The sequence below is a fragment of the Augochlora pura genome, chromosome 2, assembly GCF_028453695.1.
Source record: "Augochlora pura isolate Apur16 chromosome 2, APUR_v2.2.1, whole genome shotgun sequence".
Classification (NCBI taxonomy): domain Eukaryota; kingdom Metazoa; phylum Arthropoda; class Insecta; order Hymenoptera; family Halictidae; genus Augochlora; species Augochlora pura.
Genome location: NC_135773.1, coordinates 14,696,344 through 14,715,491, shown reverse-complemented (window position 1 = coordinate 14,715,491; position 19,148 = coordinate 14,696,344). Strand labels below are relative to the sequence as shown.

Genomic DNA, 19,148 nt, shown 5'->3' with positions numbered 1-19,148 from the left:
TAAAGAAGTCGTACGATTTAAATCAGTTTCGTTTGTGAGTCTATTAAGGGCCACTATTATCGAGTCAACTTATCGATTGCCTTAAATCAATATGATTTTAACTCATCGACTGTCGCGTCAGTGTCTCCAAATGTCATGTAAATTTCGTAGAATTCATTTAGCAATGCATGAATAATAAAGACGAAATTTATTACAGGAATTATTTTCGTAAATATCTTACACGTCGTAGGGTCCGGACAAAACTTCCTTTAGTTGACAGATTTTAATTATAATTGATCTTAAATTATGGCGAAAAAAGATTGTTTTACCCAAGTACATCTGATGAGACAATAAAAGTGTTAATTGAAATTGATCAGTGACTTAACATCGAAATTGATTGCATAAAAACGTTGCGAAAGTTCAGACGATTCGTGCCATGATTCGGGTAACTGATTGTAAAATGAACGCTCGGTTAGGGGATAATTGCGTAGCGGTGTATAAAAGATGTTCGCGGATAGAAGGATCTCGAGAGGGACAAATCAGGAAGCGTTTAAATCCTCGGGCAATATACGCGGCGCGAAGAGTTCCCCATTCCCGTTCCCGTGACGCAGCATCCGCCGTGGCAGATCCGTCTACTTCGCAAAGTGGCAGGAGTTTAAAATTAGGCGACGACTGCGCGAGCTTCGCGCGGCTTCCTGTTTCGAGATTACGCGACATAAAGGAACTCGTCTCGACTCGTCTCGACTCGTCTCGTCTGGTCTCGTCTGGTCTCGTCTCGTCTCGTCTTGTTTCGTCTCGTTTCGTTTCGTCTCGCGTTCCAACACGATCGTTTCACGGCGACGCGTCTACCTAGATTAGCGCCGATTAAGGGAGAAGTAGCGAATGCTTGTGTCATTCGCTCCTGCAAAATAAATTCCCGCTGAATGCCAGTCTAATGAATTGAAGCGTCTATTCAGAATTCGCTTTCGTGCATCGCGATACCCGGTAATCCCCGCTTAACGCCGTTCAGTGACAAATTGCTGCCAATCAAACTTCCGGGAAATCAGAGCAATCCATTCATCGAAATATTCTCGGTAAAAGTACAGTTTTGTGGCTGTGCTTGCTTCTAAATCTGCATACGCATCATCGATGCTAATGGAAAATTATATTAAACTTACGGAGATTCTTAACACTGACCGAATCTCACATTTTTCATTTCAATTCTGTTCACACTAGAAAGTTTCTTTCAGTGAAAATGACTGAATAAATTCCGTCATTCAAGCTTATATTCTGATAAAAGCGACGACTTTACATTAAATCTTTTCATTCTAATGAAACAATTAGTATGACTTTTTTTAGTCTTCGCGGTGTGTTGATTAGCACTTAATACTTTCCTTGATAGGGTCAGATAATTTTTGTTTCTTGCATTGTCTTTCTTTCCTTTCGTTTCTAAACTTTGATAATAAGAGAATTAAATTAGGAGATAGTATCCATATTTAGTAGATTTTGCCATGAAATCTTTATCACGAGTCTGACTCGTTATTATAACACAAGATGTTAATAGAGGTACCATAATTTATGATTCGCTTTTAATCAGTGTTATATTATTGAAAGAACCGTGTCCGTAATCAGGTGAATGAAAACGGCGAATCTCGTTTCTGTTGCAGCTCGACGACACAGCGTTGCAGTTATACAAGGACGGCGACTATGGCGCTTACCTGGACCTCGAAGCCTCGATCAGCGAGCAGCAGGAGGAGTTCGAGGGCTTCCAGACAAAGTGAGTCCATAAGAACATATAACTCGGTAAACAATCGGCGATCGTTTACGCATTGGCTCTTTCGAAATTCTGCGGAGAAGCTGGCTCGGTGACGCGAAACGGGTGTCCGCGATCAGCTCTAAAATAGTTTACGGTTTCACGGAATCTTTTCCGTGAAATGTACTCCGTAGGATCGCGAAGATCAGCCGTCGAGCGAGCACATCGAGCTCCGATCGGGCGCGAGCTGCACTCAGAGGTCCGGGTTTACTCGGCGACCGTATCCTCCTCGGCTCGGCGCGGCTCGATGCTCGAGGGTACGATACGCGTCGTTACTCTCGATAATCGTGCAGCAAATATCGAACACGCGAGATTCATCGCTCGCGTTTCGAAGGTCTTACCCGTTTAGTCGCGCGCGACCGACGAATCGGATACTCGGCGCGCACCGCGGGGCTCGATTTTCCGGGATCCGGTGTGTTTTACCTGTTCCGCAACCAGGACATCCGAATTCAACGAGGAACTATTTCGAAGATATATGAGGAAACTTCGGCCGCGTTGTTCCCGCAAAGCGCACGAGAACCGGAGGACGCATCGTAGGAGCGTGGGCGGAGTTGGGATCTTATTAACTCGGCCGTCAAGTTCACTGAGCTCTGGCGCTATCTGCACGCGGTCGACGGAATTACGCGTGTTTTCCGCGCAAACCCCGATGCCGGAGATCAAACGCGTTTCTTCGCGCTTTATCAAATTATTTTGCCCTCCAGATACCCCCCGGGTGACGACGGTTTTAACAGCCCGCCCGCGTAATGCCGCTGCATCCATTAGGATTAATGGCCTTTTCTCTGCTACGAACTTCCATTGTGAAGCCGAAACTAATGGATTAGTTTCGGAAGTTGCTTTTGTTTTAAAACCTGCCACCGCAAGAACCATGTACACGCGACCCCCCTTCCCTTTGTGCCGGCAAATCGAAATTTAATAGTTGGTTAACACGGAAACTAGCAATTCTTGGAAACCGCTTGGTGCGATAGATATTTTTGAGAGCGCGTCCTTCTGGCTGTCTTCGGGCGGGAGATCAAAGATTGTTACTTTCCTCGGCTGTTCTAAACAACTTGTGCAGATTCGAAAGTAAAGGGTGTCCCAAAATTCACGCAAGAAGTAATTTTGATAGAAAACACAGATTTATCATCATTTTCAAAATATTGCTCAACAATAAAAATGCATTGTTCTTTTGTGTAGCGCCCCATCTTTAATAACCCTGAACTGTCAGCTGTCATTCTGTATTTTTTTTTGGTTGACAACACTTTACCGCACAAATGGCGCAAAATTCAAATCTTGCGTGAATTTTGGGACACCCTTTATAAGGAAGGAAATTCTTTTGTTTAGCAATGGTCAGCTAAATTGTTTTCGTTTATAGAGAATTTTAGAAGACGTTGATCCGACAGGGAACGAATCTGAGGAAACTAGTAGCACGGATTAGCATTTTTGACCCTTAGCCTGCGGTTACCGTTTCTTTCTTAGTCCAATGTATGCAAATCCTAATTTGTCAATTTTCGATAATTAAGTAAAGTATCTTCTATTCGGTAAAATATCTTCGAAGTTTGGAAAAATTACTGAACAAAGCATAGAATTGTTATAAATATCGTCCATCGTATAGTTATGAAAATGATTCATCGTCTGTGGATTAACGAGCTTCAGACATTTCGAGCAATTAATTTCGTCGCGGCAGCCGTCGTTTCGCAATCCCGGTTTATTTCGCGCGTTCCGACTCATTGTTCAGAAACGTTGCGGCACGCTTCACCTTCAGATTTTTCATCGATACCACATCGCGAGACCCACGCGAGCGTACGCTCACTCGTCGCGCGATGCCCGCGAAACCATCGGAGACCGTAGTCTCATCGCGGTTTATTGTGTCCGTTCTCGCGAGGGATTGACTTCCTCGGTCGAAACCGATATGAATTGCTCATTCGATGAAAATTACATCCCACTGGCTCCTCGTTCGTGCCACTTGCGCAACCGCGATTATTCTTCCACCGTCTGGAACTGCGGAATCTCGCCCGTGGCGAATCGAACGGGCCGACCGCGCGCGACTCGCGATCGATTCGCGAAGTTTTTCAAATTCCGCGAAACGTCTTTGCCGACTCGTCCAGAGGAAACCGAAGATTTTCCTCCGAAGTTTCGATAAGAGACCGATAAAAGAGTTTACGCTCGCTTGTGCGTTTTTCGCGGCGTAGAAAAGTTTTCCAGCTCGCGGCAACCGTCGTTCGCAACGGAAATCGAGCAGCTCGCGCGCGCGCGAGCGCGCGGAACGAATATTTCGCGACATGCGCGCGTGTTTTCCGTTGGTTCGCGCGGAGATCGTTGGCGACGGGATGCGGGACGTTCTGCCGTTGACAGCCGGATTTTACGGCTGTCCGTTGATGTCCTGGTCAAGGAGCGATATCGCTTCTTGCCCTGTTTACCGCGGTTCATGTTTCATTAATTACAGATCGCAACGATCGAACTGCTCCACCTTGTACGACCACTTTGCTGGTCTCAACTGTTTGCTGTGGACGTATAAATAATTAATGGTGCGCGAACGCTTCGTCAGATTATTGTAGATCGGTGGTCGAAACATTCGTTGCCACAAGTTGCCTACCTCTTCGCATTTTAATCGACCAGGTAGGTTTATGTACTGCAATTTCTTCCGCGTGTTAGTTACACTTATCAGGCGCCTTTAAATCAACGGGAACGGACAAGTTCCAGCGAGCAGTATTTTTTTCTACTGCACCAAATAAAATTAACAAATCGAATACCGCGTCGGTCGCATGTAGGTAACACTAATATTCGACCAATTTTGAAAACTTATTTTCATTGCAATATATTTGAATAGATTGAATTTGACTAAGATGTTTCCCCTGCGAAAAAGTTAAAAAATCATACATAATTTTCCAGTTTCGGTTTAATTAATTATATTGCTTCCACTTTGTGGAAATTTTAGTGATTGATTGTCATCACATTATCATGCTGCAAATTCAATTGTCCGATCCATAAAACAGTGTTGCTAAAAATTTGTGTAAAAACCTAGGCTCCCACAGTCTATCCGGGCTTTCGATCGTCGACGAAGAGCGTGAGAAAAATGGAGTGCGCGTTAGGGGATGAGGGTGAAAAGCCGATGTTAAATAAATGTTTTGCGAAGGTAATCGGTGAAATATTCGGAGTCCAGGAATTCCCTGGGACCGCAAAACAGCGAGACACGTTTGCCGGGGTCTCGCTGTGGTCGGTGTCCACCCCCCTGCCGCCCCTATTGGCCGATACAATGACCGATCCGGTTCGATTTTTTTCTCGTCGATGTCGCCGGTGGCCGAGCACACGCGTTCGGAGGAAACGACTCGACCCGAGGCTCGTTCTCGCCGAAATGGGATCGCGTTCTATGGTTTTAGCCAGCACGGCATGGCGCGGCGTCGCGACGCCCCCGATATTGGCTTCGTCGGTGAAATTTGTCGAGCGACCGTGACGTCGTACACGGTCGCCGGACACGTCGATAACCTTCACCGGTTCCCCGTTTTTCCCTCGACACCCTTCTCGGACCGTGCGAACAATCCTGGACCAGGTTCTGCGGTCGTGCGAACGACCAGCACGAATTCTTTCCTTTTCGAAATGCCGTGCAAGATCTTCTCGGTATGCAGCGCCCTGTGCAACCGTTCCCCGCTCGCCCCTATCGAGGCATTCTCAACAGAACCACCCCGAATGCGACCTCGCGAAACTTTTTAATTTCAGTTGCTCGAGGCTGCCTTTCGGTGCCTGCACTGTTCGCGCCCTTGTAGCTATGACTAGATCGTCTCAGCTGTAATTGTAACAGAATCAGCATCGAAGTTGGAATATTTATGTAACACTAATCCTACCATCGTTGGTCAAAGCACCGGTTTCACACTTTTTATTTCTTAATTATTGACGTCAAAAAGCTGCTTCCATTAAAAATTCTTGAATATATTTATTCCTTCAGGCAGGCGTTATTATAAAAATTACGACAAATTTGAACAAATTCTATCTTGCAATTCTTATGAGGTACTTTTTATTTATCACTTTGAGACCTCGGTAGATGTTATGTCGGCACGACACAACGGGAGAGTTTCCCAAAAAGATGCGGGTTCTTGTTCGAAACCGGAGAATTGATCAACACTTGCTCTGAGTTTAAAATATTTTATTTCGCTGGTGGTTTTCCGCACGAGTACAAATCTCTAGTCGGCGTGTGTATTTCGGAGGTCGATATAATTGTAGGAAGTTGTCGGTGGTTTTTCTATTTTCTTTCTGCCTGGGAAGACCGAAAGTTACCCTTGACGTCACCTCGGTCCTCCCTACTTCTTCTATCCAAGGGTGGGTGTTACAAAGGGCTGTCCAATCGCGATGGGCCCATGGCGGTGACGCAGAGTCGCAAGGAAGTCGCGGATCCTTCCGGGGTTCCGGGCCCCGCGCGGTCATCGGCAACTCGCTAACATCTGTTTGCAATATTCCTAATTGGCGTACCATGCGCCTTGGGACAGTTCGTAGAGAGACTTTGAAAATACGGGTGACAGGCCCACGCCGTAGCCAAAAGTCCCAAGCACATGGCCCACCGCCATAAAACCCGACTAGGTAGTCCCGGACTACACTTTGTTCGTTATGTGCAGTAGGACGTAACAGTAGATTTCGTTAAAATTAGTTTTTAGGAACGGTGATCGTATTGTTGGTAGCTATAATATAGAAATGTAGCCCTTAAAAACTATCGACATTACAGTATATTATTATGGCAAATTGACAGTACGAGAAATTTTGCACCGCGAATATCGTCGTCTTTGTCAATACTTGATTTTCTTGATCTATCTTAACTAATGTATAAATATTTCTCTTGCTCAATAAGACTGTTAGTGGTTATACACACCTTAATCAAATTGAATATTATATATGAAAGCTTCGTGTACGCGCCGCTTGGGGTCGGACGTGTGAGGAACGGCGCCACTGACGCGTAAGAACTTAGAAAAGTAATTTCTAACCTCAAATTGTGCGATATAAAAACTGAGGAAAGCAGGAACGTTTAACTGGCGATTCTCTAATTTTAGGTTGGTATATAAGTTGTAAATAGGGTTAGATAAAAGGGGAAAATCGTATAAAAAAAATTAATAAACTCTAATTTTAGACGAATCCATTGGCGTTTCCTTAATCCTACACACAAAAAGAAAGAAATCGAAAACATATTATATATATTTATTGCGTATATCTGTATCAGATTGGAATCAAATCTTTGCCCACATAATACTAGCGACTATCATTACCCGGTGAGCACCATTACCCGATTCTGCCCTACTGGCGACGTCATTATAGAGAACAGTGGACGCTGGCATTGTTACCTTGATGAGTATTAGACAGCCGCAAGTGCTGGAGAACAATTAACGTGCTATTCTATACCGTTGCGCAGTATCTTTTTCCTTCATTCATTCATCCCTTAATTGATCCAAACTTGTTCACTATGAAATTATCTCTAAAAATGTACCGCATAATTTGTTCCTATTATTTCTTCTATTAACACGTTGACGCCGGCGCCGATATTCACGATTTTCTCTGTGAGTCGGCGCCCCAAATTTACAAAAATTAAAGAATTATGTTAAGTTTATAATATTGAATTTCTATGTTTTTACTATTGAATATCTGTTTATAATGTTCAGATAAAATAACATAATCCTATTATGTAGTATCTATTTTGTGAAATGCAAGCAAAATAAACAAATGTACGCAGCCCACGGGTCTGACACTTAGGGACCTCCGGTGATGCACGCCGGCGTCAACGTGTCAAGTAATTATCTTGTGCGATAATTGAATCATCTGTGATTCTCAAATCTAATTTTATACTGTGCACTCGTAACTAAATTATTCATTTGTATTATATTTTATAATCTAGAGGATGATTAAATAATAATGATTTCACGAATTTCACGTAAACTTCGAAAGTATTGTTCGAGAAAATCTGAGTTGCTCGGTAACAGGTGAAATCTTGGAAATAAAGGTAGAACGCTTGCGTAGGCATTAGTTCCGTGCCGTGATAACCAGAATCTTTCCTAGCAAGCTTTCCGATTTCCCTCGTCGGGTTGGTAAAAAGCGGGCGGAACTTGCCGGCATAACCCGGTGTTCAAGCCGAAGCGAGCGTAAAATGCGAAATTACAGGGCCGTGCCCACGCGCGACGGCGCCCAGTTCCCATATCGAATCGTTTGTCGCAATAGCATGCCACCCACGGCCACGGCAATCCTCTGCTGGATTACCGGGAATTTTCCGTGCGAATTGCTCTCGCGAAAATTGCGTACACACGTCGCTGAGCCGCGTGCTAGCCGCTTGGGGGAAAATCGTCGCGATCGTTGCCGCGACGACCAGAGAAGAAGCCTGGCGTTTCGCGTGGGTAACGAGTCGTTTATCTTTGCCCTAATGCCTCGCCTCGCCTCGCCTCGCCTCGCCGGTGAAGTCCACCCACGGCCAGCGTCTCTCCTCCGCCACAGAATGAAACCCGTTGGACCCTCTGTTCGGCCACTGTATCTCGCGAAAAGTAATTCGCGCGGTTTCGCTTTCCCGCACGCGCGCGCGCGCGCCCAGCAACGTACTTTCCGCGGTAACAAATTGTTCGAGGGCGGCGGCAGCTATCGCGAAATTCGCGTCACGGGGGCTCGAAGCGCAGCGGCGCACGCTTCCGGAAATCCGGGGATGCGAGTTAGAAACACCGAGTTGACGGGATGGACAGCGGCTCGACTTTCATAATTGCGGGACGTTTTTACGGCCGGAAGAGCCATTTGGAACTTTGATTGCGCGGACGTTTACGGTACTTTAATTTACAAGTTAAAACTGTCGGATAAATTCCTCCATCGTTATATTCGGCTTGAAAATATTATCTCCGGGGAGGCGCGCAATCGCCCGCGGTAATTGGACAGTGTTCGTGCCGTATTTCTGTACATAAATTGAAACCGGCCGAAGACGGATGATAATTTTGCGAACGCTCCGGGCTACATTTTGAGATTAATGACGAGGCGAGGACATTAAGGTGAACCTCTTGCTCTGAAATGACGCGCTACACGCGTTGCTTCCAGTCGAAGACGAGGAAATAAATAGGGAATGAAACTACGAAGAAACTACATGGAAGAAATGTCTCGTTGCATTTTAGAATCGTATCGATCTACAAAAATCTTCAACGTATTGGTAATCTTGTAAACAATTGATTTAAAACAATCTGTTCATTGCAACACAAAAATTCGTTTTGCGGTTTTCTAATAGATTTTAGACGTATTTATATACTGTCTAAAATAGTAGGAGACGATTTCATTGGTACCTATCATTCCATTCAATAAAATTGTCAGTAGCTTTCAGAATTTTCCTACGAAAAACATAACTCGGGAATACAGTATCCCGAAAACCTGAACTGATCTCATAGAGGTCACGTAAGAACAAGTTACTCTGCCTCTCAACAAGTAACTTTCACGGCGGTCGCGGCGGCTGTTGAAGGCACAACGAACACCGTGGAATATTTGCGAACAATTCTTAGACTCAGTAGCCAAAGAATCCAGGATTGAGACGGTCCGAAGCGGAAACGTAGGTTGGGAACGCGCGGCCGAAGCGACCAGACGTAGCGAACCGCCTGCATATGTACTTCTAAAGCTCCCAGGAGCCCGACGGAAGTTCCAGACAGTTTTCTCCCGTCGTTTAGTCCGGCAGCTTATGGCAGTAGGTTGCCACGAAATTCTAGGACACCGATCCAGGCGCAACGAGCGCCGCGGAAAATTATGCCGATCAATCTCGCGTGAATAGGCAAGAGCCGTGGCGAGTTTTGTCTTGGTGCTCGCGCAAGTAGATCCTTGGAGAAGTGGAAAACTCGGGTCACGATGGGTTAATTAATTACATTTGTCTCGGCGTGCAATCTAGCCGCAACGAACTTGAGCTCGTGACGGCTGTCGTCCGTAGATCGTTACCTCATTAACGGATTAACGAATACCACGGAACCCGCGGGACAAGAAACTTGCGAGGCGATCCGATCGCGTCGCCGCGCTACACGCAACAGCGACGCATGCTTTCCTCCGGCATAGTGCTCTCTCTCTCTCTCTCTTGTAGGCTAATCACTCGGGACCGTTGAGCAACTCGCAACGAGGCTGCGTTGCATTTTTATCCTATAAAGTGACTCTTTTCCCGGTGCTCCAGTTGCTGGAAACTCGACAACGAGAGAACCGATGATATCGAAACGGAAATCATTCGCTTCATAAGTGTCGTTCTTGGAAACGAGAAGAGTATTTCGGCAAAGGAGTTGTGATAATCGTCTTTTGACGCGTCTGTCTAATTATTGTGTCTGTTATGTACTGTCAAGATAGCCATTTTAAAATTCACAAAAGCTGTCATTCCAACTATTAACGCTATTATACGTGAATAGTCTAGCTTGACGGTCTTTTAAGAATATTCCGGCATAAGGTCTTAATTACGATTTCCTCACAGTCCTCGTCGCTGTATCTGCGAGCTGATTCATACGTCTCTTTTAAACGAGTCAGCTTCTCGGATAAATTCTGAAATATGAACAATTATCGGGCCGGTCAGACTTACCAGTAATTACCTTGTAAATTGACTGGGTATCTATACTCGATTAGAAGATGGCGGCTGTTTGACGGAGCCGCTTCCGCGGCGAAATTAATCGGAGAAAGTTCGCGGTCTCGAAAAGTGCTCGTCCGTTTCTAGCATTCGGATCCCCGGTGTGTAGGGTCCTTGATTAATAAACTCCGTGTCATCGGGTCTCTCTTCCCGAGAAGGCTCTTACGTAACCTGTTTGAATGCACGTAGGTACCGGTACAGCGCCTGGCCACGCCAGTATAATTATAATGGGAAGCTGTACGTGTATCCGTGCGTGTAACGGCAACGGCCCTCGCCATAGCGATGTCGACGCGTCGGGGCGTCGCGGCGTCGGGAGGGGGTGGCGCACGGGGGTACGAGCGGGGGTACGTTCACTCGGTGCACACTCTCCCAGGGGTTCAATAACCAGGCACAATAAGTCGCTAAACGTTCGGCATAGACGGCGCGCGATGAGTAATCAGCTTCTTCCTACGTATCGGTCCCATGGATCGTTAAGGTGTGTACATGCGTACGTCCCAGGTAGGCCGTGGATGCCTCGCGCCTCGCGCCGTCCTCGTCACCGGGGAAAGGAGAAAGGTCCGAGCACCGGCGAGCCGGCGTCGGCGTTCGCGCGATTCGCGTACCTTCGAAACGACGCGACGCGACGCGAAACGCTGAATACCGCGAGCATAAAGTACGAGATACCTGAAAGAGTTATACAGAGTATCCCAAAAGTTACTCATCATTGGGAAGTTAGGGGTTTCTGAAGTCATATGATGTAATTTTCTCCTTAGCGAAAATGCAATCTGCGGCTTTGTTTAGGAATTATTAATGAAAAATGGTGACCAACGACAGGCAAAATCAGTTGGCGCGAGGTAGCCAAGCCAACGAACGGACGAAGCCCAGTTCTGCCCATTGACGACTCGACCGCCTCGCTCCAACTGATCTCGCCTGTCATTGGTTACCGTTTTTCGTAAATAACCCCTAAACAAAGCCACAACTTGCATTTGCGCTAAGAGAAAAGTTACTTTAAATAATCTCAGGAACGCCTCCTTTCCAGATTTTGAATAATTCTTGCGACACACTGCATCGAATTATCTGAGTAACTTTTAGCTTCGATGGTGCTCCGATCATTGAAAGTTCAATGAAAGTTTGATACCAATATTAACCAACCTCATGTTCTGTGTTCCTGAAGATAAGGCGTAAACACGATCCACTGGTCAAGGAGTGCTGAAAATCTATCGGCTTCCCAGACTCAGCTGGTTTCGAAGAATTATTTATTGTTGATTGGATCCGGTCTTCGAACATTTCACCCTTCTATCGAGGGTAAAAATCAGGTTATTTACAGAAATTGGAAATAGAGACTGGCGTTCGTAAAGTTCATTTATATTAGTTGTCAGGTTAAGGATTATCGATATACTTTTTAGCGTTGCTCGAATCTGGTTTCGATAAGTTCTGAATTTAAAATCTGCAAATCGAACAACGACGCCAGGTTAATGAGAATACTTTTATTTAATTTTTGAAATGGAACATTGCGCGGAAGTGTTTGATAACACGAAGAGACTGTTTCCCAGTTGTTCCATAATACTTTACTTTGTACAAATGACTTCTAGAATAAACGAAAAGTACGTGCGTATATTAGAGTGTCTGCGTAGGTAAATTCCGCTCGTTCGTTTTAATCTCTGAAATTGCACTTTGTGCCCTTTGTGAATTTTGCATTTTGAGTCTCATACCACTCCCACGGAGAACACATCTTTCAGTCTGAAACTGAGAATTAACATGTTGTAGGCAGAGGGATTATGACAAATCCGTGTAATATGTTCCGGTTTGTAAAGAATCAGTCTCTGTGCACCAAAAACGCGTGTATTATCGCAAAGTCTACGCGACTAGCGTGCGTTGCGTTTATTTACGAAAGTCGAACATTTTCTCCTTTGACATCTCGATTAAAATTATGATGCGACGCCTTTATGAAAATACATGGAGTTGGATAATTTCGATGATATTAAATATTTTGAAAGGTACGAGGAAAATACTTCGAATCTCAAATATAATTCCAATGAGCGGACAAATTTTATAAATTTATATCGCTTGAAATAATAATTACATCGCCTTTACCGGTACGAACAGCGTATAAATATAAAAGACTTCGGCGCATGTATTATATATCGAGGATTTTAAATTATTCTGGGAATCAGGCGACTGGAATAAATTGGAGAATTTTAACGTTGAAAGGTTGGAGAACGCATTACCAGTTTATTGGAAGGTTAATGCATTGCATATTAGCGGACCTAATATGAAATCCGGGATTAGCATCGAACAGGGATCTCTTAAATAATTTATCAGCCGGAGTTGCGCATTCGTTTTTCTTTTTATTCCTTTGCAACGGCGGATGAAGAGGCGGGAGAGGGCACGGCACGGTTCGTGCAGGGTCGGTTCGGGTCGGTCCGGGTCGGGTCGCGAGGATGGCGCGCGGCGGTTGTTATGGAAATTTTTAAATGGCGCGTCTAGGAGGATATTATTATTCCCGCGGTAACTAACGAACCGTCCCGAAAACGCGGCCGGTTGACCGAACGACCGGGACCCATTCCGAATTTGCATCCGCGATTTTTACGGCACGCTGGCCGAAACACCGTTCCGCATAATAATGCCGACCGGGCGGGGACCCTCTTGATAGAGCACGTCGCCGCGATCTATACAGACCGTGTTATAAACTACGCTAATAAATCGGCTCATTAACGTCGCCCCGACGGAACGTAACTTGAGCAGGTTGTCACGCTAACGTCATTAGCCGGCGACAGCCGAGGAGCATAAAGCAATTCGCGTTGTTATGAGTGAATGACAGGGAATTTACACGCTTCCTCCATTAGCGGCTTCGACCGCATACATATATCTCCGGGCCCGCGCCGCGCCGCGCGACGTTCTGAATTGTATACCGTCTATTTAACAGCGTGTAAAATCACCTGTGTCTCCCTTCTTTTTCTACAACATAAACTTACTCGGTTTTATATCTCCGACGATTACTATGTCGCGGATAGCGTTCTTGAATCAGAGCTGGACAGATCAGAATCGTGATAAACGATTTTAGATGTTTATGCAAATATGCGTTTTTACGGGAAGCAGATCGAGCAATGGGACCGAGACGTATATTTTCTACTTTGCATAATGCACACGCTTTGCATGTTTATTAGTTTGTTGTTCTGGAGATGAACGCATTTAGTGAATTAATCAATGCAGTTCAAGTCGAGAATGTTGCCGGATTAAAATCAAGTATGCAGTAACATCATAACTAAAAAAGTATCATTAAATACTGACGACTACAGTGTTAGGATTGTTTGCTTTTTTGTGTTCGCCAAGGTGAGTAAGTTTCGAGTGATTCAAGACGTTGCTGAAGGAAGACGTAGCTAAGTTGATGGCAAACGATTCGAGATGGGGGTTGAATTGTTCGACAGAATAGATCGTTAAGACACACCTCACTGGCTCGGTACGATCCATCGATTACCAGCGACTCGTTTGATACAGTTTTTCCGACGACGATCGTGGAGGACGGTGTTCTCGAGAGACCGATTGTTTCTTGGTTTTTGCGCGACTCGCCATTCTTTGTCGATCGATAGCAATTGCGAAAATTGAGACTCTACGTGTCGGCGAAATGGGTAGAAACCCGAGCGACCGTCGAGTACCATTGGCAAGCAAATGGACTGGAAAGATTGATTTGTAACATTCTTTTCTGACTCGCCGGAGACGAGTGCTATACCAGCAACGTCTCTTCAATCGTTTCGGAACTTATAATTTCTAATTAGAAAACAATGTAACACAGATTTTCGAAAAAATCTTTGTTTCTCTGTGTTATTTTAAAAAACGCGACTCGCTCGCGGACGAAACTAATCTGATCGAGAAATGTAAATAGAATGACTCATCGATCTATTTCGCGAAATTCCCTGTCTTTTCGACGAAAGACGCCGACGGTCTGGAAACGTTCAACCGAACCGTAGCCTCGAGTGGAATCCGGATAAACGAATTCAGAAAAGTCGACCGGTCGTGTGCGGTGCCCGGGTCAGGGTAGATCGATTCCGGTGGAATTGTTCGGTCCAAGTTCGGACAAATGAGTATCCAAACTACTAGAATCGAAACTGTCTGTGTAACTTGAAGTTCTGTGTACGAAGCTCAGTTATTGGATCCCTTTTATCGATGTAAACGCATTACCAATGTAAAGCGGACGCTATTTACTGTTGATCGAAGTTTCGCGATGCTCGCGCACAGAGGACGCCGTTCGCGTGCATAGTTTCTTTGGTGTCATGGTCTCTGCGTACGAACTAAATTCTCTCGAATTATTTCTCAGCTCGTAAACAAAAACGGAAAAATCGAGAAAATTTACTGTACCGTACTTTGTCAAAAATAAAGCAGAAAATAGTGAAAGACAATAATTTTCCAATCGCTTTGATCTATTATTTAAGGGAACTTGATTTTTAACAAAATTTTAACTTTCGATGGCAAGAAGTCAAACAATCGCTTACTAAATAAAAATAAAATATCCTTGCTCGATTTAGTTACGCGATGCAACGCTGTACACGTTTACGAAGACGCTTCCCAAGGTTTTGCAATCGACCTCCCGACAAACACAGGCGAGCCTGTAAAATATTAAGTGTACGTTCTAAAGAAGCATCGATGTACAAGAGCAACTGTTTATTGATCTTTACTCCGGCCTGGCCGAAGTTTATTCCTCATCTTTTACACGCACACGCATGTTATTGCTCTGGCGGGCGCGCGCGCGCGTGTTCTGCTCCGGTTAATGCGATTCAGGTTCTACTCGGTATTGTTCGTGGTTATTACACGCGAGCAAAGAAGCAGACGCCGAGGAAACCTGTTTAGCCGGAAGGAATTCCGTTTAAACGGAGCTGCTCTTTCTCGAAACCGTTCGATATTAAATATCGCGCCGTGTGTAAATCGTCCTCCCGTTTTATTTAGGACCCGGCCTGCGTCCGAGTGTTTTCCAGCACGCCCGAACACCATCGTTAATATTCTACCTTCGAGCGATCCACGACGTCGCCGTCGCTGTTCTTAATTAATTCGGCCAGAAAAATGCCTTAAATTCGCGCTAGAGAATCCTCCGCGGAGTAATGAGATTCGTATAATTACCGCGGATCACATGGAAGCCCGGAGGATGTTAATTTGCGCGGCAAATTAACGAAATTTCGAATACTCCGTGCTTCGTCTCCTTTCGGTACAGACTGCAAAACGTTTCTTGTGGACAGAATCGTATTAGGATTATTTTCATGAACGTTGCGGTCTTAAAAACACGAAGAAATAATTTCATTATTTAAATAACGGATCAGCGTTTACTAGTATCGAAGATTCGATTCTCCGATGAAAATATTTGCAATGTTTTGGGAAATCCTCGCGTGCAACGTGTTACGAAATAGAACTTTAACGGCGATAAAGATTAGGAGAATTGATAATGCGGCAGGATAAACGGATGATTCATTCCGCGATGAAACTTTCCGGGCGTATCGAGGTATAAAGGAGGAAAAGAAAATTGCGAGACGCGCTGCGAAATAGATAAAGCCTGGCGGCAGGTGAGGGGAGGGCAGGATTCACGGCCAATCGCAGAAACATTAACATCGCGCGGAGGCAAGCATCTGCCACTTGCGCAACTGATACTTTCGGTGGCCGTGGAGGATTTCTCCTCCTTCTTGGTTGCTTTGTTCCCGCGCCACTTCGAGAAGATTTAACGCGATGAACTATCGTTAGCAGCTGCCGCGAAACACTCTCGACTTCTTTCCACCCTTAAATCCCCGGCACGGCTTCGCGTTCGTTCCGTTGATCGTGCCGAATATTGCCTCTCGGATTATTTCCTCCAGAATCCTCTTCCCCGGAAATGATTCAACTACGGGAAGAACACGGGGAAAGGTACGATATTTTTATCCGGCAGGAATGATTTCGCGCGAACATGTAGCGCCAGTTAGTATAGATATTATACATCGCTACGTTGCAGGCTCGTTCAAAATGCAATCTTCTAGCTTTGTTTCTTTCTTTTATTTCGTTCTTCTTTTTTATTTGCTAAAAAGATGTAATACTTAAGAATAATCCTCTCACGTTGTTAGTCATAAAATCGGATGACTCTGCACGGCCAGATTGCGCATCTATTTAAGAAATATTACGCCATCCAGGATAAAGGTATGTAATTGGAAATCAGAAACTGTAAGAGGAAACCGAACTACGTCTGCTAGTAAAATAAGATGTAGATTGGGGTCTATGGACCGTGATTCTACGCTTCGCAGCTTCCGCAACTTTCCGGATCACTTAGTTTTTCTAGAGGATTCAATAGTCAGCAGGATTCTACGTAATCAATGTTTCTTCGATGTGCTCTGAACAGCAAGATCGACAATTTAATATCAATATCAATTATGAATTATTAATATATAATATCAATTATTTTAATTCAATTTGATATTAAATTTATTGTGAATAAAACGGAAGAAAAATAGAAAAGCATTTTAAAATTGAAGAAATGGAAGCATCAAATTAATTCTCGGTAGCTGGATGGTTTTCGATACTTGCAAAAGACGAATGCAGGGTCAAAATGAAGTTTATGTTTGAAAATTGTGTCCCATCACGCTCAGGTCAGAACAATCCTGCATCCCCCTTACGAAGATAAATTAATTCCCTTCTTCAAATATCTTTCCGGAGTTTCTATATTTTACAATATTTGTATTCTACAATATTTATTTCTATATTTCACAATATTTATTTCCATATTTTTCTATATTTGAATTGCGACATTACAAGACTGGAAATGAAGTTCCGCAGGAAGAAATACGATTCCACAGATCTCGTAGTTGCCAAGAGTGAAACAGATTGAATCGTATACACGTATACAAGCGATCCGGTTCGCGATCTTTCTTCCGTTCGTCGAATTTCAGAATATCGACGGTTTCCAACTCAGCTGGGAATAAATCGCGGAAACCGGGTCCCGAGATCTATTCCCAGGACATCGGCCGGCCGTCTCTCGTTTCTCGTTTTATAAATATCTATCCGCGTTTCAATCGTGGGGTCCGGACGACAATGAGTCAACCTCTCACCGTTCTCACCGCGACTCATTATTATAAATAAATGTCTGACAGGCATTGTTTCGCCCCGAGGCGAAAACGTTCGCGGTGGAACACTGAAAAAACCGTTACTGAACTTCGATCCCCCGACGACCATTACCGCTCGCGATCAACGTAATTAGCTTCGAATTGTCGTCAATGCAAATTCAGGTTTTTGTTCGACGAGAAGTTAACGAGACAGTTTTATCGTCGAATCGTCTTCCATTGGTTTGCGCATTACCATAGAATATTGCATATATGCGAAAGTTTCGCAGATGTTCTTGGGGATCCGAGTGTTGGTAATAATATTTTCAAGAGGATTAATACTTGTTAATGTGACTCGGTGTTCGTTGATTCCAATAACGGTAGGATATTGTTCGGTATTCTACGGTTTAAACATAAGCCAGTCTTCAGAATTTAGGTGTTAAACGCGATTGTGTATTCGAGATGCTGCGGACACAGAACTTGAATAAATTCCTGTTATTTTCTATCGCTGCTACATTATTTATTGTCCTTCGCATTACTCAAATTGTAAGCGGTGAAATCGGTTCAGCAGTTGCATACATCGGCATTTTCACGAGAAACGCTCGAGCGTATAATAATCTATTCCAAAGTTTGCATTGTTAATTTACGTAATGCCGGAGGAAGGCCGGTGAATTAATAATTTTAGTACTGCAACATCAACGTGAAATAATTCAAAGTTTACTATATTATTCAGGAATAATCCGGATATAATTGTTGCACGGTGGGTTCTTTGTAATACGTTACCGTTCTCGTCCCGGTCCATGGCACTTTAAACAACGAATTAATAACGTAATACATTGAACGTGTCGTTTGTTATTGTATTTATTTAACTCGCATCGTAGCATGTTTGCGATAACCATTCAATATCCTGCGCGATTAATTTCAGTGCAACGTGAACGTAAGAGGCAGTCAGTGTTTTCCACGACATTCATTGTTCAACGCCATATTGTTCGCAAGCGTCCTGACAGAGCTAGACGAACCTTGTCTGGATAATTGACGTCTTAAGGGGTGTTGCGCCGCTCTGGCTGACATAGAATCCTATTCAATTATGCAGCTGAGAGCATTGCATAATAATAACTGCGTCTCGCGGACTGGTGCTCTGTTTTACATAATCAGTGTCCTTCGCGATAATAAGAGGCGACGTAAAAATATTGCTAATGACAACAGTACACAAATTATTATTAGCTTGAGAAAGTTCATGCGAACTTCAGAACTAATTTCAAGAAATATGAATATACGATTTTTAATGATTCGTAAAAGGAAGACACTGATTAATTCAGGTTATATTAAAAATTATTACTCATTTGGTTTCGCCGAGCACGTTCAACGGAAAGCTCGCGAATTTCGGAAGCTCGAATGCGTCGGTTGCATCAGAGGGGTCAGTGATTTCATCCCGCTTATTTTCGGAGAACAGAGAATGAAAATAAGGGAACAGGTGGCCGTACCTTGTGCCAATGCTGCGGGATATTTACGAGGACAATCCGACAGACAACAACGGAATCGCTGTTAATAAATTAAGAAAAATACGTCTTCCTGGTTCAACGAAACTGCTCTCGACGTTATCGGTGGCTTGGTAGGAGGTCTTCTCTATCGAATTTCATTTAGCATTTTTCCGAGCGAGGATGTGTTAGACAAGCGTCGACGAGCGTCGCCAGTGCGACGCACCTGAGCGAAGAGCACGCCGTACCGCGCCGAGTCCAATTTCTCTGAAACACGTGCCGTTTGAACTTCACTGGCACTGCTCGATCGGCAG

General features: G+C 44.3%; 1 protein-coding gene across 3 annotated transcripts in view; it reads left to right on the top strand.

Annotated features, from left to right (window-relative positions):
- Positions 1 to 19,148, top strand: part of LOC144474596 (FH1/FH2 domain-containing protein 3-like) — a 294,352-nt gene that overhangs the window by 110,762 nt on the left and 164,442 nt on the right. For all 3 annotated transcript variants that reach the window (XM_078189652.1, XM_078189662.1, XM_078189672.1), the window contains one exon: positions 1,626 to 1,735. In XM_078189652.1, the coding sequence (XP_078045778.1) occupies positions 1,626 to 1,735 (110 nt within the window). The remainder of the gene's footprint in view (positions 1 to 1,625; positions 1,736 to 19,148) is intronic.